Below are 22953 nucleotides of genomic sequence, written 5' to 3'. Positions count from 1 at the left end.
CACGAATTAGGGCTGGGCGCGGTGGTTCATGCCTGTAACCCCAGCACTTTGGGAGGCTGAGGTGGGCGGATCACCTGAAGTCGGGAGCTCAAGACCAGCCTGACCAACATGGACAAACCCCAACTCTACTAAAAATACAAAATTAGCTGGGCGTGGTGGCACCTGCCTGTAATTCCAGCTACTCAGGAGGCTGAGGCAGGAGAATCACTTGAACCCGGGAGGCGGAGATTGTGGTGAGCCGAGATCGCGCCATTGCACTCCAGCCTGGGTGACAAGAGCGAAACTCCGTCTCAAAAAATAATAATAATAATACAAATACAAAAATTAGCTGGGTGTGGTGGCACATGCCTGTTGTCACAGCTACTTGGGAAGCTGAGGCAGGAGAATCGCTTGAACCCAGGACACAGAGGTTGCAGTGGACCAAAATTGCGCCACTGCACTCCAGCCTGGCAAAGCGAGACTCAGTCTTAAAAAATAAAAGTTACCTGTACCTGGAGCCAGGCCGGGCGCAGTGGCTCACGCCTGTAATCCCAGCACTTTGGGAGGCCGAGGCGGGTGGATCACGAGGTCAGGAGTTCAAGACTAGCCTGGACAAGATGGTGAAACCCCATCTCTACTAAAAATACAAAAATTAGCCAGGCATGGTGGTGGGCGCCTGTAATCCCAGCTGCTTGGGAGGCTGAGACAGAGAATTGCTTGAATCCAGGAGATGGAGGTTTTAGTGAGCCGAGACTGCACCACTGCACTCCAGCCTGTGCAACAGAGCAAGACATCCTCTCAAAAAATAAAATTAAATTTAAAAAAAATTAAGTGGAGCCAGGTGCAGTGGCTCATGCCTGTAATCCCAGTACTTTGGGAGGCCAAGGTAGGCGGATCACTGGAGGTCAGAAATTTGAGACCAGCCTGGCCAACATGGTGAAACCCCGTCTCTATTAAAAATACAAAAAATAATTAGCTGGGAGTGGTGGCACATGCCTGTAATCCCAGCTACTTGTGAGGCTGAGGCAGGAGAATCTCTTGAACCCAGAGGCAGAGGTTGCATTGAGCCAAGATTGTGCCACTGCACTTCAAGCTGGGCAACAGATTTAAAAAAAAAAATTACCTGGGTATGGTGGTATGTGCCTGTAGTCCCAGCTACTTGGGAGACTGAGGCAGGAGGATTGCTTGAGTCCAGGAATTCAAGGTTGCAATGTGCTGTGATTGTACCACTGCACTCCAGTCTCTGAAAAAAAAAAAAAAAAAAAAAAAAGAGGTCCGATGGATGAGTGGAGTCTACCTGCATAAGCAGAAACACAGAAGGAATCCTTGCATCATTCAGGGGCTTTCTTACAGGATTTCACTGAATCTTGTTTGTTGTTTCTTTGGGACGGAGTTTCACTCTGTCACCCTAGCTGGGCTACAGCGACGCAATCTCACCTCAATGCAGCCTCCGCCTTCCAGGTTCAAGTGATTCTCCTGCCTCAGCCTCCTGAGTAGCTGGGATTACAGGTGCCCACCACCACACCCAGCGACCTTTTTTGTGTTTTTAGTAGAGGTGGGGTTTTGCCATGTTGACCAGGCTGGTCTCAAACTCCTAACTTCAAGGGATCCACCTGCCTTGGTCTTCCAAAGTACTGAGATTACAGGTGTGAGCCACCGTGCCCAGCTAGATTTTACTAAATCTTCTGAAGGATCTTGTGAGGCAGGTATTATTTTCATCCCTATAATAGATAAGGAGGCTCAGAATCACATTACTGCTAACTGGCAGAACTTAGGTTTTATTCCATTGAAACTCAAAAGGGGCCTCACAAAGACACAAAATCTACCCTATTCCTAGCAGGTTTGTGCATAGAGCCAGGGTGTAAGTCTGGAGAACAAGGCTGTAGTTCTGCTCACTATGAAATTCGGGCCAAGCACTTCCTCCCTGAACCTTAGTTTCTCTATCATGAAAATGGCATGCAGGTATCTTTTGGAGACTGATGGACATTGACAAAGCCCCCAGGAAAGCCATTCTTAGGACCCCACTCCCTGGAAGGGCTCCAGGGGCATCTGGGTACAGTGCGCAACATGCGCACTTCCTCATGGGGCTGAACGGCATAGAGAGTATAAAGGAACATATGCTTGAGCATATGTTGGACATTGTCTCAAGGGGTTGGCATCTGTTCCATCTAAGGCGTTCTTTGAACACCTCCCAGGATAAATCCCAGGTGCTGGGCCAGGGAGATGGTTCAGACAAGGTGCCCATTCATGGAATGGTTGGGGACAAATAAGGGAATTTGCCACAGTGTGATGAGGACAACAGTGAGACCTGCGAGGAACTGCATCCCAAGCCTGGACCTAGAGAGGCAAGTGTCAGGGAGGCTGAAGAGAAGCTTCACAGACCAGTCAAGATGAAGTGGAGCAGGCCTCTCTGACAAACTCCTAAATCTCAGGCCCCATTGACCACATGAGGGTAAGGATTAGAACGGTTTTCCAGGCTGGGTGCAGTGGCTCACATGGGTAATCTCAACACTTTGGAAGGCCAAGGCAGAAGGAATGCTTACTCAATTACTCTTGAGAGGCTGAAGTAGGAGGATCCCTTGAGCCCAGAAGTGAGTTATGACCACACCACTGCACCACTGCACTCCAGCCTGGGCAATAGAATGAGACCCTGTCTTTTTATTATTTATTTATTTATTTATTTTTGAGACGGAGTTTCACTCTGTCACCCAGGCTGGAGTGCAGTGGCGTGATCTCGGCTCACTACAAGCTCTGCATCCTGGGTTCACGCCATTCTCCTGCCTCAGCCTCCCGAGTAGCTGGGACCACAGGTGCCCACCACCTCACCTGGCTAATTTTTTTGTATTTTTTTAGTAGAGACGGGGTTTCACTGTGTTAGCCAGCATGGTCTCGATCTCCTGACCTCGTGATCCACCCACCTTGGCCTCTTAAAGTGCTGGGATTACAGGCTTGAGCCAACGCGCCCAGCTGACTCTGTCTTTTAAAAAAAAAAAAAAAAAAAAAAAAAATGGCCGGGCGCGGTGGCTCAAGCCTGTAATCCCAGCACTTTGGGAGGCCGAGACGAGTGGATCACGAGGTCAGGAGATGGAGACCATCCTGGTGAACACAGTGAAACCCCGTCTCTACTAAAACTACAAAAAACTAGCCGGGCGAGGTGGCGGGCGCCTGTAGTCCCAGCTACTAGGGAGGCTGAGGCAGGAGAATGGCGTGAACCCGGGAGGCGGAGCTTGCAGTGAGCTGAGATCAGGCCACTGCACTCCAGCCTGGGCGACAGAGCGAGACTCCGTCTCAAAAAAAAAAAAAAAGGCCGGGCGCGGTGGCTCAAGCCTGTAATCCCAGCACTTTGGGAGGCCGAGACGGGCGGATCACGAGGTCAAGAGATCGTGACCATCCTGGCTAACGCGGTGAAACCCCGTCTCTACTAAAAAAAAAATACAAAAAACTAGCCGGGCGAAGTGGCGGGCGCCTGTAGTCCCAGCTACTCGAGAGGCTGAGGCAGGAGAACGGCGCAAACCCGGGAGGTGGAGCTTGCAGTGAGCCGAGATCCGGCCACTGCACTCCAGCCTGGGCGACAGAGCGACACTCCGTCTCAAAAAAAAAAAAAAAAAAAGGCCGGGCGCGGTGGCTTAAGCCTGTAATCCCAGCACTTTGGGAGGCCGAGGCGGGCGGATCACGAGGTCAGGAGATCGAGACCATCCTGGCTAACACAATGAAACCCCGTCTCCACTAAAAATACAAAAAAATTAGCCGGGCGTGGTGGCGGCGCCTGTAGTCCCAGCTACTCGGGAGGCTCTGCACTCCAGCCTGGGCGACAGAGCAAGACTCCGCCTCAAAAAAAAAAAAAAAAAAAAAAAAAAAAGTGGCTGGGCAGGCGGATCACCTAAGGTCAGGGGTTCAAGACCAGCCTGGCCAACATGGTGAAACCCCATCTCTACTAAAAATACAAAAATTAGGGCCAGGTGCGGTAGTTCACGCCTGTAATCCCAGCACTTTGGGAGGTCAAGGCAGGCAGATCACGAGATCCAGAGATTGAGACCATCCTGGCCAACATGGTGAAACCCCGTCTCTACTAAAAATACAAAAATTAGCTGGGCATGGTCGTGGTTGCCTGTAGTCCCAGCTACTCGGGAGGCTGAGGCCAGAAAATCGCTTGAACCCAGGAGGCGGAGGTTGCAGTGAGCCAAGATTGTGCCACTGCACTCCAGCCTGGCAACAGAGCGAGACTCCGTCTCAAAAAACAAACAAAACAAAAAAAAAACGAAAAACCAGTTTTCTAGCTTCTCAGAATTTCTCAAAGTCCTTTGTTCCTGAATGAGTTTTGCTACTGTCTGTGCTATGAGACATTGAATGAGAAGAGCATTGAATAACCATATTATTTGGCCTCCTTTTATCCTTGTATAAAACTACTAATGTCATGAGACATAGTAAAGCAACCAAGAGGAAAATAAGAGTAATTCTATCTGCTGAATTTATTATTTATTTTTTAGAAACAGGGTCTCACTCAGCCAGCCTCCCAGTGCTGCTGCAATCACAGTTCACTGCAGCCTCAGTCTCCCGGTGTCAAGCAATCTTCCCACCCCAGCCTCCCAAGTAGCTAGGAATACAGGCATGTGCCACCACAGCTGGCTAATTTTTTTTTTTTTTTTTTTTTTTTTTGAGATGGAATTTTGCTCTTGTAGCCCAGGCTGGAGTACAATGGGACAATCTCAGCTCACTGCTACCTCCGCCTCTCGGGTTCAAGCGATTCTCCTGCCTCAGCCTCCTGAGTAGCTTGGATTACAGGCATGTGCCACCACACCCGGCTAATTTTGTATTTTTAGTAGAGATGGGGTTTCTCCATGTTGATCAAGCTGGTCTCAAACTCCCGATCTCAGGTGATCCGCCCGCCTCGACCTCCCAAAGTGCTGGGATTACAGGTGTTGAGTTACTGCACTTGGCCCACAGGTGGCTAATTTTTAAATGTTTCTGGAGAGATGAGGTCTTCCTATGTTGCCATGGCCAGTCCGAACTCCTGGGTTCAAGCGACCCCTCCTGCCTCAGCCACCTAAAGTGCTGGAATTATAGGCATGAGTCACTGCGCCCGGCCTGAATTTCTTTTTTTAATGTGTAGGCTGCGTATCTCTATGTGTTATATGTCTGCGTACATGTGGGCAGTGCACATGTGTGCATTTGTATGTGTGTGCTTTGCACATTATGTGTATCTGTCTGTGAGTGTCTACGGCTGCTTCCTGTTCCTCTTTGAGTCATGCATTGTTCCCCGATGCTGAGAGGTGGAGGGAACCCGCAAGCTTTGAACAATTCTCTCCTCCTCTCTGGCTTCAGTTTCTCTCCTATATAAATGGGAGACTTGAACTCCATGATTTTGAAGGACCTGTGCAGATCTGACCATCCTTAACTTCATCAATCACCATACACTTTAGGACTTCTTCCAAAAAAGACCTAAAGAACAATCAAGAGCTTAAAGATGCAGTGGCAGGGGTTGAAGTTAGAAGGACAAAGGCCCCAGACTTGCCTCACTGGCCTCAGGAGAGACACGGAGCTCCTGGTTTGAAGCAAAAGCTGTCAGAATTTAAAAGTCAGGCCTAAGGCCCTAGCTCGTGTCCTCCCACCCCTGTACTGGCCAGAGAGTCTCCGTGTGACTTGCAGAGAAGGAGAGGGATTCACATTCCAACTCCCTGTGGGGTACTGGGGAGGCAGAGAAATGGAAGAACAACTATCCAGGAAGACAGCCCTGGGCGGGAAGTGAAGTGTCCTCAGCCCTGCTTTGACCCCTGCTGACTCCTGATAAACAGAAGGCTGCTGGGCCCCCCACCCTGATAGCCCAGTGTCTGCTTATCAGGGCCCCCTGACTATCCCACCCAGGCCCAGACTCTCCTCCAACCCACACCCTACTCACAGCAATCCCCACCCCTGGCCAGAGGCCACAGTCACAGGATCTCTGGCTGGTTGAGATAATCTCTCTCCTTTCCCTTCAGGACCCCTAGGTTCTGCCCATACTCACCTTTGGATTTGGCCCCCAGGGACTAGGCAGAAGTCTAGGAAGTAAGTGGCATGAAGCTTGCCCTAGTGCACAAAGCCCTCGCTCTGTTGAAGGAGCTTGAGCTGTCTGTGGGGTCTCTAAATAGAGGTGGCCTCACAGGAGAGACACAGGACAGGAAAGGGGGTCAGGGGAAGCAGGAGTGGACACAGTGACAATGCCTCACCTGGCTGGGGCAGCTGGATTCATAATCTTTGTCACTCATCTTTTTTTTTTTTAAATGGAGTCTCATTCTGTCACCCAGGGTAGATGGCAGTGGTGCAGTTTTGGCTCACAGCAACTTCCGCCTCTTGGGTTTAAGCAATTCTTGTGCCTCAGCCTCCTAAGTAGTTGGGATTACTGGTGCATGCCACCATGCCCAGCTAATTTTTTATATTTTTAGTAGAGATGGAGTTTCACCATGTTGGCCAGTCTGGTCTCGATCTCTTGATCTCGAATGATCTGCCCACCCTAGCCTCCCAAAGTGCTAGGATTATAGGCGTGAGCCACTGCACCTGGCCCTCACTCATCTTTCTGTATTTCTTTCTCTTTTTTTTTTAATTTTTAATTTTTTATTTTTTTTGAGATAGAGTCTCACTCTGTCACCCAGGCTGAAGTGGTATAAACATGGCTCATTGCAACCTCGACTTCCCAGGCTAAAGTGATCCTCTCACCACAGCCCACCAAGTAGCTGGGACTATAGGCACATGCCACCACAACTGGCTAATTTGTTTGTTTGTTTGTTTTGTACTTTTAGTAGAGACGGGGTCTCACTATGTTACCCAGGCTGGTCTTGAACTCCTGGGCTCAAGCGATCTGCCCCCCTCAACCTCCCAAAGTTCTGGGATTACAGTCATGAGCCACCGTACCTGGGTTCTCACTCATATTTCTGACTTGACTCTTACAACTTGGCAAGATGTGTATAACCACCAAAGCTCAGAGAAGTGTAATTTGTCCCCAGCCACACAGCCTGTGAGACAGAAGAAAGAAGTAAAGAAGGAAACTGACATTTGTTTCATATGTGTTAGGACCTGATCTGGGAGCTTGAGATGAGTGCTCATATCACCCTCTTCATCACTGTATAAGGTAGGTATTGACAGCTGCCATTTTAAATTTGAGGAAACTGAGGGTGGGAACACTTGGTCCAAAGTCACAGAGCTGGATGCAGCAGAGCTGAGACTGTCACTTGGGACCTGTCACCTCTCGACCTGGGTTCTCGCAATGGTCCCAGGTGGCTTTCAAGAATATTCCATGGGCTTTCAGATGTTCAAGGACAGGCCTTTTGGGGGTCCCTGAGTGAATGGGGTGAGGTGGGAATGAACTTGTTTGAACTCCTTCTGTTGACTGGCACCAGCAGCTGATCCCCTAGATCTGGCAACTCTGTGAACTGGAGACTATTGTTATTCCTATTTACAAATAAGAACAGCGAGGGTCCCAGAGAGAAAATGGCACACCTGAGACAGCCACAGCTTTGTCCGTCTGCCTCCTCAGGCCAAGGTCTCTCTCCTCCCCCACATTACATTAGGCTCAGCTTGATGTAGTCTGGAACATTTATTTAGTCGCTAATTATGTGATAGAAGTACATCAGTGAGCCGGGTGCGGTGGCTCACGCCTGTAATCCCAGCACTTTGGGAGGCTAAGGCGGGCGGATAGCCTGAGCTCAGGATTTCAACACCAGCCTGGGCAACACGGTGAAACCCTGTCTCTACTAAAAATACAAAAAATTAGCAGGGCATGGCAGCGAGTGCCTGTAGCCCCAGCTTCTCAGGAGGCTGAGGCAGGAGAATCACTTGAACCTGGGAGGTGGAGGTTGCAGTGAGCCGAGATTGTGCTACTGTACTCCAGCCTGGGCGACAGAGCAAGACTCTGGCTCAAAAAAACCAATCAACCAAACAAACACAGAAGTACATCAGTGAATAAACAAGGCCCTCATGATTATTTACTTAATGTGAATAATCACACAAATAAATAAAACCCTATCAGGGGGACTTAAATGGTCTGGGAAGACTTCCCTGCAGAAGTAACACTTAGAGATGTGAAGAGGGAGGCTGTGGCTTGTGCCTGTAATCCCAGCACTCTGGGAGGCCATGTGGGCGGATCACTTGAACCCAGGAGTTTGAGAGCAGCCTAAGCAACATGGCAAAACTCTGTCTCCATTAAAAATACAAAAATTAGCCAGGTGTGGTGGTGCATGCCTGTAGTCCCAGCTACTTGGGAGGCTGAGGTGGGAGGATTACCTGAGCCCGGGGGGTCTGCAGTGAGCCGTGATCACACAACTGCATTCCAACCTGGGTGACAGAGTTAAATTGTCTCAAAAAAAGGAAGAAAAAAAAAAGAGCTCTGAAGAGGTGCTAGGAGCTGACTAGACAAGAAAGGAGGGAAGACCATGCTAAGCAGAGGGTTACATGTGCCAGCGTGCTGTGGCCTCAGGAAATAGAACACCTCCACAGGACCCAGAAAAGGTTGGGTCTCTTCTCCCACTTCCATCCTGCTCTAGTCTGCCCCTGCAGAGGAAGGGTATAAACTGCCTTCCAGCACACAGACCACATCTCTAGGTTAGGGAAGAGGGAAGGGCGTGTCCCCCAGAATGGGGATTCTAAACAGCGGAGGCCCTGCTTTGAGGTGCCTCTCCCCTACCCCAGAGGCAAAGAACCAAACAGTGTTAGGCTCTCACTGGATGTGCTTTGAGCTTTGAAGAGCAGACCCACAAGAGCTGGGGATTCAGCTGCTCTCAAATCTCCTAGCAGAGCAACCCTCAAGAGGACCTTGCCAGGGCAGTGCTAGGCAGAGTCTCTCTGCCTGCCTAGGTCTGGCCTCCTTGGGCTCATTATAAACACAGGGACAGGGGCTGGGAATAGAAATTTAGGCTAACGGGTAGTGTGAGCTGGGCTGCCAGACAGATGCTGGAGATCCAGCAGCCAGGACCCTTCCTGCCCTATAGAGATTCAACTAACACTGCCCACCACCACTGCAAAACAAAAAAAGCAAAAACGAAAAACCTTCCACCAGGGATCTGACCAGCAATTAAATGCTGATGGATGGGATGAGGCTGTTCTTTCTCATTCCCAGCCTAGGAGAGATGACGAGCTTCTTGGAGATGGGAGTGAAGGGTGAACCTCAGGGTTAATGTGGTCCATGAGACAGTGGTGAAAAAAGGCCTTCTGGCCGGGCGTGGTGGCTCAAGCCTGTAATCCCAGCACTTTGGGAGGCCGAGGCGGGTGGATCACGAGGTCAGGAGATCGAGACTATCCTGGCTAACACGGTGAAACCCCGTCTCTACTAAAAATACAAAAAACTAGCCGGGCGTGGTGGCGGGCGCCTGTAGTCTCAGCTACTCGGGAGGCTGAGGCGGGAGAATGGCATGAACCCGGGAGGCGGAGCTTGCAGTGAGCAGAGATCACGCCACTGCACTCCAGCCTGGGAGACACAGCAAGACTCCGTCTCAAAAAAAAAAAAAAAAAAAGAAAAAAAAAGAAAAAAGGCCTTCTAGGGAGAGGGGCCAGTGACCCTTGTTTCGTGGACTCTAGCAGGGCAAGGGTTAAGAGGCAGGGCCAGGAGAAGTGCCCCACCCAGAGGAGGGACCGGTATGTTAAAAGGCAAGCAGCTCAAGGAAGAGGAAGGGACAGATCCTCCCTGCATCCAAAGGCCTCCTCAGTCTGCAGCTCCAGCTCTAGGTAAGTGCACCTTCTCTGGGTCTGTCTGCTTGTCTGCTTGTTGGTCTGACCAAAGGGAACCTTCTGCGTCATTATGCCATCTCTGGCTTGTTTTAACACTGGCCCTGGGTCCCTATGAGATCTCAACAGACCCTAGCTCCACTCCCCTTCCCATAACCCACCTGGGCTGTGCCTGACCACAGAATCAAGGAGATGCTGGCCAGGGAGGGAGCCGTAGAGCAGGGAGCAGGGAGCTGTGTGTGTCCAGCCCTGACCTGTTCTGTTCTGCCCCCAGCCCCCCACAGTACTTTTCAAGCCATGCTTCCTGTACCCTCAGTGGGGCCCTGGCTGGGATATCATCATATACTGTAAGTTTGTGATGAGACACTACAGTATAGATGATGTACTAGTCCGGGCACCCCCAGCTCTGGAGCCTGACAAGGAGGACAGGAGAGATGCTGCAAGCCCAAGAAGCTCTCCGCTCAGCCTGTCACAGCCTACTGACTGCCAGGGCACTTGGGAATGGCAAGGAAACCGTTACCATTACTGAGTTTAGTAATGGTAAGGGTTCTCTTGCTATATCCAGAAAACGTGCCAGGAAGAGAACTCAGGACCCTGGAGCTGACTACTGGAAGGGAGACTCCAGCTCAAACAAGGCGGGGTGAGGGCATGGGATGGCGGGTAGGGGAGGGAATAGATACATGTTCTCTTTCCTGTTGTAAAGAAATAAAGATGAGGCCAGGCACAGTGGCTTAAGCCTGTAATCCCACCACTTTCAGAGGCCAAGGCAGGAGGATTTCTTGAGCCCAGGAGTTTGAGACCAGCCTAGACAACATAGTGAGACTCAGTCCCTAATATTAAAAAATAAAAATAAATAAATAAAAGGAATAAAGATGAGAACCAGAATGCCTGTCTTTTATTAGTATCCAAGACTGGGGAGAGGGATGGGGTGGGAGAGATCAAGAATTGGGGAGCAGATGGAAGGCGCTACCTCATTCAGGAGACACGAGTTCTTATCCAAGTTCAAGGTGAAGGAAGTGAGGGCGGGAAGAGAAAATCTCCCTACCAGCAACAGCGACTCAGGGAGAAACTCTGGGCCCATAGCTAGCTGGAGGTAGGGTGATATTGCTCCCACCAATGAGCCATCTTCTTAGCTACACCTTTGTAGCTGTGGTCCCAGGCAGAGGAACCACCTGGAAACTGAGCTAAGGCCAGTTCCTTCTTCCAACAGGAGACACAGCTGGGCAGGGACTGTGCAGACTCAGCAGGGCCAGGCCAGCTAGCAGCCAGTCAGTGTTCATGTCTCTCACCAGTCCCTGGAGGGTCCCCAGCCAAGGACAGATCTGGTCAGTTCCTGCCAGCATCTTGAGCTGGAATGTCCTGGGAGGATCAGTAGAGGGTGGTCACTTGAGGAGCTTCACAGACAGGTGGATGTCAACATCACAGAGGAAGATGTTCATGAGGTCGCGGCCTGCCTCCTGTGCTATCTGGGAGATCACATGGCCCTTCGGACCAATCAGCAGTTTCTGAGGGTATATGAAAGAGAAGGAAGACAGGAATGATGGCACATGCCTGTAGTCCCAGCTATTCGGGGGGCTGAGGTGAGAGGATCCTTTGAGAACAGGAGTTTGAGTTCAGCCTGGGTAAAAGTGCAACCCTTCTTTAAAAAAAAGAGAGGGTGGCCGGGTGTGGTGGCTCATGCCTGTAATCCCAGCACTTTGGGAGGTTGAGGCGGGCAGATCACCTGAGGTCAGGAGTTCAAAACCAGCCTGGTCAACATGGTGAAACCCTGTCTCTACAAAAAATTAGCTGGGCATGGTGGTGGGCACCTGTAATCTTAGCTACTTGGGAGGCTGAGGCAGGAGAATCACTTGAACCCGAGAGGCAGAAGTTGCAGTGAGCTGAGATTGCGCCTCTGCACCCCAGCCTGAGTGACAGAGCAAGACCCTGGCTCAAAAGAGATTAAAAAATTAAAAAAGGAGAGGGTTAGGTGCAGTGGCTCACACCCATTAATCCCAGCACTTTCGGAGGCCAAGGTGGGTGGACTGCTTGAGCCCAGGAGTTTGAGACCAGCCTGGGCAACATAGTGAAACCCTTTCTCTACAAAACTTTTTTTTAAATTAGCGGATGGTCAGGCGGCACTTTGGGAGGCTGAGGCAGGCGGACAATTTGAGTTCAAGAGTTCGAAACCAGCCTGGCCAACATGGTGAAACTTCGTCTCTACTAAAAATACAAAATTAGGCTGGGCGCGGTGGCTCAAGCCTGTAATCCCAGCACTTTGGGAGGTCGAGACGGGCGGATCATGAGGTCAGGAGATCGAGACCATCCTGGCTAACACGGTGAAACCCCGTCTCTACTAAAAATACAAGAAAATTAGCCGGGCAAGGTGGCGGGCGCCTGTAGTCCCAGTTACTCGGGAGGCTGAGGCAGGAGAATGGCGTGAACCCGGGGGGGCGGAGCTTGCAGTGAGCCGAGATCGCGCCACTGCACTCCAGCCTGGGGCACAGAGCGAGACTCTGTCTCAAAAAAAAAAAAAAAAAAAAAACCAAAAAATTAGCTGGGCGTGGTGGTGGGCACCTGTAATCCCAGCTTCTTGGGAGGCTGAGGCAGGAGAATCACTTGAGCCCAGGAGGCGGAGGTTGCAGTGAGCAGAGATCGTGCCACTGCACTCCAGCCTGGGTGACAGAGTCAGACTTTGTCTCAAAAAAAATAAAAAATAAAAAAATTAGCTGATCCCAGCTCCTCAGGGGGCTGAGGCGGGAGGATTGCTTGAGCGTGGGAAGTCAAGGCTGCAGTGAGCTGTGATCCCACCACTGTACTCCAGCCTCAGTGACAGAGCACTGTCAGTGACAGTGACTCTGTCTCAGTGACAGAGACTGTCTCAAAAAAAAGAAAAGAAAAAGAAAAAAGAGAGAAGGACATGGTCCTGCTCTCAGGGCTCCAAGCTAGGGGAAGAACTCCTGTCAAACATAGTCTTGATCTCTCCTCTGAGCCTAATCTCACTTACCATATAAGATTCTTTGGGCACCAGAAGCTTCTGTTGGATAACCAGCTCCCCACCCGGTCCTTCCTCCCATACTGCCGTCTTCTGTACAGGGAGACAAAAGATTAGTCAGTCATACTCCTGGGTAAAGGTGTGTGTCTGGTAGAGAGCCCCCAGAACCCTTCACTCTGTACCTGCTGTACATTGTAAGGCACCTCCTGAGGCAGGTGCTCTAGGAGCTTCTCTCGGATAATGTTGGCGCAGATCTCTTCTGGTGTCTGGCTAGTGAGGACTGCACTGTGGTACTCCCAGGGCCCTGGCTGGGCCTGTGTCAGGAGGTATTGCTGTGGGAACAGAGGGAATAGACGGGCATCTTAATCCCAACCAGGACTTTTCTCCTCATTTTTGCTTCCAGGAGGAAATTAGAGGGCTGTCTTCATATGGTAGAAACCAAGGGCCAGGCTATGGCCAAGACTAACTGACCTTTAGTGTTTTCACATCCTCCTGGCTTAGGGCTGACAACATGAAGATCTCCTTGAAGTGGGGCCAGCCAATCCTCTGAGGGTTTCCCACAGATAGTGTGTTTGGGTCCTTAACTGCTGGGCTGGGGCAACGGGTACCAGGCTGTGAGTGGAAGGCCTGCCTCATCTCGAGCTTTTTGCCGTTGACCACACCTTCAGTGAGGGCTGCCGTGAGCTCCAGGAGAACTGACTTCTGCTTCAGACAATCTATCTGGACATGGGGGATGGGCAAAGGGTGTGTGGTCAGAGATAGGGGACTTGGAGGGAAGTAGACCCCTTCCTCGGATGGGTAGTGCTCACCTTGTTCATGACCAGGACACTAGGGATCTGGGAGAACTTGGTCAAGCACCTGAGCAACTGAGGGCTGAGCTGGTTCCGTGTCCACTTGTCTGAGACATCCACAAGAACCACAACTGGAAGATGGCAAGGCAAGAAGAAGGAAAAGGAAATGGTCACTCTTCCTCCTGCCCTGACAAAAACTTACATGGTATGGGCTTGGCTTTCGCCCCACAAACTACCAAGGAATGAAAGGCCATGACCCCTGTAAACTGGGCTTAAAGTTCCCATCCTGAACCTAACCAAGATCAGCAGATTCCATGCTCTTCCATGGATCTTCCAGCAAAGAGAGCTCCAGGTGATGCCTGAGGGACAGACATACATCAGTCAGGAAGGGTCTTATGACTCAGGCATTTCTGATGAGGGATGTTGTATGGTAAAGGGGTTTTCCAGCCCCTATAATGGAATCTCCCCACCCTGTTTCAGTACCTCCCCCCATATCCACCCCAATTCCACCACCATTACCTCTTCTGTTTACCAGGACTGATAATGCCAGGTGTGTCAAGTAGAATCTAAAATCAGGAAAGTGAGATACCCAGACCCCAGAAGAAAAGATTATGACTGGGAAGTGAGAGAGAGGCTACCTGCGATGTCAGGAGCCTGCCCTCCCTCCTCAGTCAAGCTATTATTGACTTTAGGTTTATATTTTGTTGTTGTTTTTTTTTTGAGACGGAGTCTCACTCTGTCGCCCAGGCTGGAGTGCAGTGGTACCATCTTGGCTCACTGCAACCTCTGCCTCCTGGGTTCAAGCAATTCTCCTGCCTCAACCTCCTGAGTAGCTGGGATTACAGGTGTGCACCACCGCACCCGGCTAATTTTTGTATTTTTTTAGTAGAGACAGGGTTTCACCATGTTGGCCAGGCTGGTCTCGAACTCCTGATCTCAAGTGATCCACCCGCTTTGGCCTCCCGCAGTGCTGGGATATGTGCACTGCACCCAGGCTGACCTTAGGTTTTTACCATTCTGCTTTGATGGCATCTTGGAGAAAGACGATGACTGTGAATATAAGGAAGATTAGGAAACAGTAAACAGAATGAAATCGGCTGGGCGTGGTGGCTCATGCTCATAATCCCAGCACTTTGGGAGGCCGAGGCGGGTGGATCACCTGAGGTCAGGAGTTTTGAGACCAGACTGGCCAACATGGTGAAACCCCATCTCTACCAAAAATACAAAATTAGCCGGGCGTGGTGGCACATGCCTGTAGTCCCAGCTACTCGGGAGGCTGAGGCAGGAGAACTACTTAAACCCGGGAGGCAGAGGTTGTGGTGAGCTGAGATTGTGCCACTGAACTCCAGCCTGGGCAACAAGAGTGAAACTCCATCTCAAAAAAAAAAAAAGAGAATGAAATCTTTCTGACTAGATGCCAGGGGAGGGCAAGGTAGAGACAGAACTGTACCATGCCTAAAGGAAGAGGAAACCCCCTTTCCTGGCCGGGCATGGTGGCTCACGACTGTAATCCCAGCACTTTGGGAGGCCGAGGCAGGCTGATCACAAGGTCAGGACATCAAGACCATCCTGGCTAACATGGTGAGACACCGTTTCTACTAAAAATACAAAAAATTAGCCAGGTATGGTGGTGGGCGCCTGTAGTCCCAGCTACTTGGGAGGCTGAGGCAGGAGAATGGCGTGAACCCAGGAGGTGGAGCTTGCAGTGAGCCAACATAGAGTCACTGAACTCCAGTCTGGGTGATAGAGTGAGACTCCATCTCCAAAAAAAAAAGAAAAAAAGAAACCCCCTTTCCTCAGATAAATGAATGTAACCATCATCTTCTTCAAGGCTGATGGTAAGGGAGACCCTCTTAGCTTCACCCCCTGTCCTGTTTCAAGGACTCCCTTTGTAGGTACCCACCACCTGGGTCTCCTTCTCTGTGATGACCCCCAGAGCTTGGCAGCGAGTGGTATGCACCTTCTTGGAAACAGGGAACACCTGCCATGAACAAAGGAGTCTCAGTGAGGTACCAGATCCCTTCAAGACCATCCCTGAAGGCATGGCAAGAAGTAAAAGATGTAAAGGGTAGGATGGTCAAGGGTGTAGCATACCTTTCGGCCCAGTAGCTGGTTGGAGAGTGTTGACTTCCCTGCATTCGGGGCTCCCAGGAGGACTACTCGTAGGACCCGGGGATTCTCAGGCATATCAGGGTGATGGACCAAGAGGAGATCCTGCTCATCTATGTGCAAGTGGGAAGAGGCGTGAGACACAGTGGAATCTGGATTTCCTGTCAGGTGCTTGTTCCTGCCCGCCCACAAAGGGAGCAGGGATACAAAATTAGTGCACCAGGTTGAAGGCACCTAGACCTGACTTTGAGACTTTGTTTGGCCCTTAATTTACATTAATTTATAAAGTAACTCTCTGAGCCCTTTAGTTTTCTCATATGTAAAATCGAGTTGATATTAACGGTACCTACTTACCAGCTTATAATTTTTTTTGATGACTAGCAATTGTGTAAAACAACTCAGCACAATGCCTGGCACTTAATAGTCAATTACTGCATGTAATTCTAATGTGTAGCTGTGCCTGAGAAGTGTATGTACATTTAAGCAAGCTGGACTACACAAAGCCAGATAATTCCTCAGCCGTCATTCTCTCACCCTACTAAGGGCGCTATGAAGGCTCTGCAAGCTTTCCCAGTCTTTTTTTTTTTTTTTTTTTTTTTTTTTTTTCTGAAGGAGGGACGGGAGGCAGGGCTAGGGGTCAAGAAGGGAGAGGGCCCAGTCTTTTTATATTGTCTCCTTATGATGCCATTTTGCAATGACCAGTTTGTGTCCAGTCTCCAATACCGGACTATGAAGAATAAAGTGTGCTATTTTCCAGGTGCAACTGTGTCTTGACAAGTAGATGAAGCCCAACATGCATTTATTGGATCAAATTTGCTTCCCATGTCAGGGTGCAGAGCCATAGTTCTGCTTTGTCTGTGGCCCTTCAATCTCATGCTCCTTAGTGAGCGCCTCTGGTTGTGACCAGCTCGTTTCCTTCTCCGACTCAAACTGTTATTTCTCTCCTGTGAGATTTTTCATTGCTCGTCCCTGTCAGGGCCTCAACATCGTTTTCTATAAAATACAATCGAAGACAATATCCCCAGAAACCTTTCAGTGCTAAAAACGTGACAGTTCCGGGCAAACCTATCAGGGCTCTTTACCTCTGTGCATGGACACCGCGGGGACGCAAGAAGTCACCGAACTGTCGCGCTGAGAGAATCCGAGGAAGTGGTCCAGGGCAGAGCCCTGGCCATAATTCCGAGAAGCCGAAGCTAAGCGGGGACCAGAGAAAGCGGACCCCGCAACGCAGGACACGCACCTCCGTTGGAAGCTTAAGGGTGAGGAAAAAGGGATCACCCGCTCCCTCGCGACATGAGGGCCCACCTGCCAGAGCCTTAACACCTCTTGAACAAGCCGAGCCCCGCGCCAACTGGGGGCAGCCATTACAGCCGCAAGGCACTCCGGGAACCGACCAAGAGCGTTCCTACGATTGAACCGAGCGGCTGACGAACCAGCGAGTAGGAGAGAGGTAGGTCGGCCCAAATGGAAAGCCGAGACACAGGATGTGGGCGGGAGGAGGAACCGCTCTGGAGACTGGTCGAGGCAAAGGAAGGGGGGAAATGTGTATTTAGAGTCTGTGCAAGCATGGTGGTAGTTTTGGACTCCCTTACACAACGTATTTTTTTCTTCTGCCAAAGTTTTGTAAAAGGCCCTTCTGGCCACGTCACCTAAACTACATTTCCCATGAGGCCAAATAGCAGAAATCGTCCTTCCATCGAGGGAGGAATGGTTGTGGGACTGGTAGGGGGCGCTGTTCCGCCTGTCCCCATAAGGGTTTTGTTGTTGTTTGTTCCTAGTCCTTTTCATCCTTTGGCCTGCAGGATCCTCTCCCAGCCTTACTTTGCCTTGCCCTAGAGGTCAGCGGTGGCCCCGGGCTGTCTGCACCTTTGCTTTATACTAGGCTCCTGCAAGGAGTGGTCCTTGGGTCGGTGTTTGGGATGAAGAGCAGGTGTGGATTTCCCTCCTGTAAGCTTCGGCTACTGTCTCCTATCTGAGGTCATTCCTTTATGGAGAAAAAACAGAGGGTTTGCAAAGGAGGAAGAAGCAGCTTAGCCACCCAAGCTCTCCTAGACCACTCTAGCAGCCAGAGAAACTCCATTTACCTTGGTCTGTTTGAGGCCTTGAGCCCTCTTCATCCTTTGTAGCCTCTAAATCAAACACTTGAAACAGAGATACACCTTGGTAGAGGGGAGTTTAGGAAAGAAGGTTCTTAGAGTCAGTGCTCATTCTGTTGCCCAGGCTGGAGTGCAGTGGCATGATCATAGCTCACTGGAACCTGAAACTCTTGGGTTCAAGCGATCTTCCAGTTTCAGCCCTCTTGAGTGGCCAGGACTACAGGCATGTGCTAACATGCCTGACTATGGAGGAAGATGTATAAAGCATCTACTAGCAAGCTCTGTCCCGTGCTGGGGATACATCAGTGAACAAAACAGACAGAAATCTCTATCACGGGACTTCGGGGACCTCATCTCTAAAATAACAAAAATATGACACAATACAGTATAACAACTATTTATATAGCACTTACATTGTATTAGATATTATAAGTAATCTAGAGATGACTTAAAGTCATCTCTTACTACAAGAGAATCAGCAGATTTTGGTATCCATAGGATGGGAGGGTGGAAATTATAGTATCTAAATTCCCTGGGAAGACACAACTGTATATTCTGGCTATCCTCAATTTCTCTCCTCCCATTCTCTCTTTTATTTTATTTTTTTTTTTGAGACAGGGTCTTGCTCTGTCACCCAGACTGGAGTGCAGTGGTGCAATCATGGCTCAAGCATTCCTCCCACCTCAACCCCACTAGTAGCTGTGACTACAGACCTGCTGCCACCATGCCTAGTAATTCCTTTTTTTTTTTTGAGATGGAGTTTCGCTCTTGTTGCCCATGCTGCAGTGCAATGGCACGATCTTGGCTCACTGCAACCTCCACCTCCCGGGTTCAAGTGATTTTCCTGCCTCAGCCTCCCGAGTAGCTGGGATCACAGGCATGCACCACCACGCCTGGCTAATTTTGTATTTTCAGTAGAGACAGGGTTTCTCCATGTTGGTTAGGTTGGTCTCGAACTCCCAACCTCAGGTGATCCACCCACCTTGGCCTCCCAAAGTGCTGGGATTCTAAAGAAACTCATGTGGCCAAGAGTGAGGAGACCCCAATGCCTGAGCAAGTACCCAGAGTGGAAGGAAAAACAATTCAGATATTCAAACCACAGTCCCTGCCCACTGGCCCCTCACGCTGTCAAGAGTGAGGCAAAGGGCTTCACAGCTTTATGGGGCAGAGAAGAGAGTGATGACAATAACTTGAATAATGGGAGGAGGGGGAATTTTTTTTTTTTTTTTTGAGACAGAGTTTCACTCTTGTTGGCCAGGTTGGAGTGCAATGGCACGACCTCGGCTCACTGCAACCTCCGCCTCCTGGGTTCTAGGTGATTCTCCTGCCTTAGCCTCCTGAGTAGCTGGGATTACAGGCATGTGCCACCATGCCTGGCTAATTTTTTGGATTTTTAATAGAGACGGGGTTTCTCCATGTTGGTCAGGCTGGTCTCGAACTCCCAATCTCAGGTGATCCACCCTCCTCAGCCTCCCAAAGTGCTGGGATTACAGGTGTGAGCCACTGCACCTGGTGAGGAGGGGAATTTTTATATTTCAACTTTTTGTTTTCTCTTCCCTTATAGGGGAAGAGGAGAGAGTGGTAGCTTGAAGTTAAGGAGAAAACAGTGATTTTTTTTCTTCTTCTTTAATGTAGAAAACATCTAGGAATGGCAGGCTGTCATGAAAAAAAAGCCAAATTTGGCCAATTCCTAAAGGGAGGTGGGCGCTTATGTGGGTTGGTTATGAGAGGTACCAGCCTTGGGTGTTGCAGCCTCTTGGAAGAAAACACTCCAGATACAAATATTTGGGGGTGAGAGAGTAGAAGGGGGGCCAGAATGGGGAACCCTTAAGTGGTACCAAAATTAGCTGCCGCCTGCTCCCGGCTGGTGAGTTCCTGGGGTGTAGAGAGTAGCAGAGAAGGAATTGGGGTCAAAGAGAAAATAGAGATGCTGATTTAAAAAAAAACAAAAAACTCTACTCAAGGCTCCATGGCCCTGGGTCTGAAGAGTAGAAAACTGCTAAGTGTCAATTACAGTGCTTTCTTGAGTCATCCCCCACTGAACCTGAGCTCAGTTCTGGTGGAGAATCAATGCTGCCTGGACTTGGGGTATGGGCTGGTGGCCCAGTCTAGACTCTTGGCTCCCAGGGGAGAGGGGAAGGGGGCGTCCCCTGCTGGAGACTATATATATGACAACAGCATATATTCCTGTATTTGAACCACTGTGGGTTTTCTGAGCCATTTCCCTACTTGAATTTCTTTTTTTTCTTTCTTTGAGGCAGAGTCTTGCTCTGTCACCCAGGCTAGAGTGCAGTGGCCCAATCTCGGCTCACTGCAACCTCCGCCTCCCTGGCGGTTCTTCTACCAGGGAGATTCAAGCGATTCTCTTGCCTCAGCCTCCCAAGTAACTGGGATTACAGGCACCCACCACCACACCAGCTAATTTTTTAAATTTTTAGTAGAGACAAAGTTTCACCATCTTGGCCAGGCTGGTCTTGAACTCTTGACCTCGTGATCCACCTTCCTTGGTGTCCCAAAGTGCTAGAATTACAGGCGTGAGCCACCGTGCCTGGGCCCCTACTTGAATTTCTTACCAAGGGCAGAATAGTGGATTTTTCCCCTGCCAATCATTAATTCATTATATACAATATGGTTATCCATAGAAACACCCCTACTCCAAACTCAGACTATGTGGATGGATAAGGCTTACTCCAGGCAGGGAGCACACAACCCGGAACCAACTCAATCAGCATATAACATTCTCTTGCCCATGATGATTGTTTTAGGGATGGGCATATAACCCAAGGAGATAAAAGGTACAAGGAGAATTTTGCTTCTTTCCCACTGGAGCTGGATGTAAGAAGACATAATATCTGGAGCTGCTGCAGTCATGTCGATACCAGAAGGGGAGAGCCAACCCAGAGAAAGATGTCATTTATTCACTCACTCAACAAAAATCTATTGAGTACTTGCTATGTGCCAGACACTGTTCTAGGGCTTAAGTCACCCACTTCAGCCTTCCAAAGTGCTGGGATTTCAGACATGAGCCAACATGCGCAGACCCCATCTGCTTCTCTCTCCTCCATCTTCACTACACTATTTTGTTTTTCTTTAATTAATTAATTTATTTATTTTTGAGATGGAGTCTTGCTCTGTCGCCCAGGCTGAAGTGCAGTGGCACAATCTCTGCTCACTGCAACCTCCAGTTCCCAGATTCAAGCAATTCTCTTGCCTTAGCCTCTGGAGTAGGTGGGATTACAGGCGTACACCACAATGCTTGGCTAATTTTTTGTATTTTTAGTACAGACAGGGTTTCTCCATGTTGGCCAAACTTGCCTCGAACTCCTGACCTGTTGGCCAAACTTGCCTCGAACTCCTGACCTCGTGATCCGCCTGCCTCAGCCTCCCAAAGTGCTGGGATTATGGGCATGAACCACCACGCACGGCCCACTACACTACACTATTTTAGTAAGAAAGATAAAGTCACACCTTGTAACTTGGGGTCAGGGAAGTTTTAGATTTTTTCTTTTTCCTTTTTTTTTTTTCTTTTGAGACGGAGTCTCTCTCTGTCATTCAGGCTGGAGTGCAGTGGCACTATCTCAACTCACTGCAACCTCTGCCTCCAGGGTTTAAGTGATTTTCCTGCCTCAGCCTCCCGAGTAACTGGGATCACAGGCATGTTCCACTACACCCGGCTAATTTTGTATTTTTAGCAGAGACAGGGTTTCTCCACGTTGGTCAGGCTGGTCTCAAACTCCCGACCTCAGGTGATCTGCCCACCTTGGCCTCCCAAAGTGCTGGGATTACAGGTGTCAGATACCACGCCCCGCGCTAATTTTTTTTTATTTATTTTATTTATTTTATTTTTTTTTGAGACGAAGTCTCACTCTGTCGCCCAGGCTGGAGTGCAGTGGTGCAATCTCCACTCTGTGCAAGCTCCGCCTCCCGGGTTCACGCCATTCTCCTGCCTCAGCCTCCCGTGTAGCTGGGACTACAGGCGCCCGCCACCGCACCCAGCTAATTTTTGTATTTTTAGTAGAGACGGGGTTTCACCGTGTTAGCCAGGATGGTCTCGATCTCCTGACCTCGTGATCCGCCTGTCTTGGCCTCCTAAAGTGCTGGGATTACAGGCGTGAGCCCCCGCGCCTGGCTAATTTTTAAATCTTTTGCAGAGACAGAGTCTCACTATGTTTTTTTTTTTTTTTGAGACGGAGTCTCGCTCTGTCGCCCAGGCTGGAGTGCAGTGGCCGGATCTCAGCTCACTGCAAGCTCCGCCTCCCGGGTTTACGCCATTCTCCTGCCTCAGCCTCCCGAGTAACTGGGACTACAGGCGCCCGCCACCTTGCCTGGCTAGTTTTTTTTTTGTATTTTTTAGTAGAGACGGGGTTTCACTGTGTTAGCCAGGATGGTCTCGATCTCCTGACCTCGTGATCCGCCCGTCTCGGCCTCCCAAAGTGCTGGGATTACAGGCTTGAGCCACCGCGCCTGGCCGGAGTCTCACTATGTTGCCCAGGCTGGTCACAAACTCCTGGCCTCAAATGATCGTCTGCCTCGGCCTCCTCAAGTGCTGAGTTTACAGGCATGAGACACCATGCCTGGCCTTTCCTCAGATATTTTTGTTCTTCAGTTGGTTGAATTCCTAGATGCTGAACCCTTGGATATTAAGGGCCAATGCTGAGCAGGAGAGGGCTGTGGTGTTAGTAGAGGATTTTCTTTTCTTTTTTAAGAGGAAAATTTTATTCTACTTGAGATGGAGTCTGGCTCCCCTAGGCTGGAGTGCAATGGTTGAATCTCACTGCAACCTCTGCCTCCCAGACTCCAGCAATCCTCCCTCTTCGGCCTCCCAAGTAGCTGGGACTACAGACACAGGCCACCACACTCAGCTAATTTTTTGGTAAATTTTTTGTACAGATGGGGTTTCACCATGTGGCCCAGGTTGGTCTCGAACTCTGCCTACTCAGCCTCCCAAAGTGCTGAGATTACAGGCATGAGTCACTGTACCCGGCCTGAACATTTTTTTTTTTTTTTTTTTGAGACGGAGTCTTGCTCTGTCGCCCAGGCTGGAGTGCAGTGGCCGGATCTCAGCTCACTGCAAGCTCCGCCTCCTGGGTTTACGCCATTCTCCTGCCTCAGCCTCCCGAGTAGCTGGGACTACAGGCGCCCGCCACCTCGCCCGGCTATTTTTTTGTATTTTTTAGTAGAGACGGGGTTTCACCGTGTTAGCCGGGATCGTCTCTCGATCTCCTGACCTCGTGATCCGCCCGTCTCGGCCTCCCAAAGTGCTGGGATTACAGGCTTGAGCCACCGCGCCCGGCCATATATTTTTTTTTTTTAA

The 22953-nt window shown here is 49.9% G+C and overlaps 2 protein-coding genes across 5 annotated transcripts in view; one reads left to right on the top strand and one right to left on the bottom strand.

Moving 5' to 3' along the window:
• Nucleotides 1-10536: 10536 nt before the first annotated feature.
• Nucleotides 10537-16936, bottom strand: LOC105476405 (Era like 12S mitochondrial rRNA chaperone 1). The gene is made up of 10 exons (XM_011732331.2): nt 16626-16936; nt 15529-15656; nt 15338-15415; nt 13954-14000; nt 13732-13793; nt 13453-13565; nt 13115-13363; nt 12826-12975; nt 12656-12736; nt 10537-11174 (listed from the first exon to the last, which is right to left on the bottom strand). Exons 1-10 carry the CDS (start codon nt 16906-16908, stop codon nt 11052-11054), a joined length of 1314 nt encoding a protein of 437 aa, XP_011730633.2. The 5' UTR covers nt 16909-16936; the 3' UTR covers nt 10537-11051.
• LOC105476408 (family with sequence similarity 222 member B) overlaps nt 16868-22953 on the top strand; it is a 108568-nt gene continuing 102482 nt past the window's right edge. For 2 of the 4 annotated variants that reach the window (XM_011732402.2, XM_011732393.2), the window contains exon 1: nt 16927-16993. The gene's annotated coding sequence lies outside the window, so the exon portion shown is untranslated. Of the gene's footprint in view, nt 16994-22953 lie in introns of all 4 variants that reach the window. The other 2 variants (XM_011732378.2, XM_071082580.1) reach the window with 2 other exon arrangements.

Source organism: Macaca nemestrina, chromosome 17 (genome assembly GCF_043159975.1).
Source record: "Macaca nemestrina isolate mMacNem1 chromosome 17, mMacNem.hap1, whole genome shotgun sequence".
Lineage (NCBI taxonomy): Eukaryota > Metazoa > Chordata > Mammalia > Primates > Cercopithecidae > Macaca > Macaca nemestrina.
The sequence above is the reverse complement of the archived record's forward strand: the minus strand, read 5'-3'. Positions and strand labels throughout refer to the sequence as shown.

Excerpts from the sequence above, each read along its gene's own strand:
- LOC105476405 (XM_011732331.2), bottom strand. The coding sequence starts at position 16,908 with ATGGCTGCCCCCAGTTGGCGCGGGGCTCGGCTTGTTCAAGAGGTGTTA. Across the intron at positions 13,566-13,731 it reads CATGGAATCTGCTGATCTTG|TTGTGGTTCTTGTGGATGTC; the intron begins GTTAGGTTCAGG and ends GCCATCTTCCAG. Across the intron at positions 12,737-12,825 it reads TGCCTTACAATGTACAGCAG|AAGACGGCAGTATGGGAGGA; the intron begins GTACAGAGTGAA and ends CTCCCTGTACAG.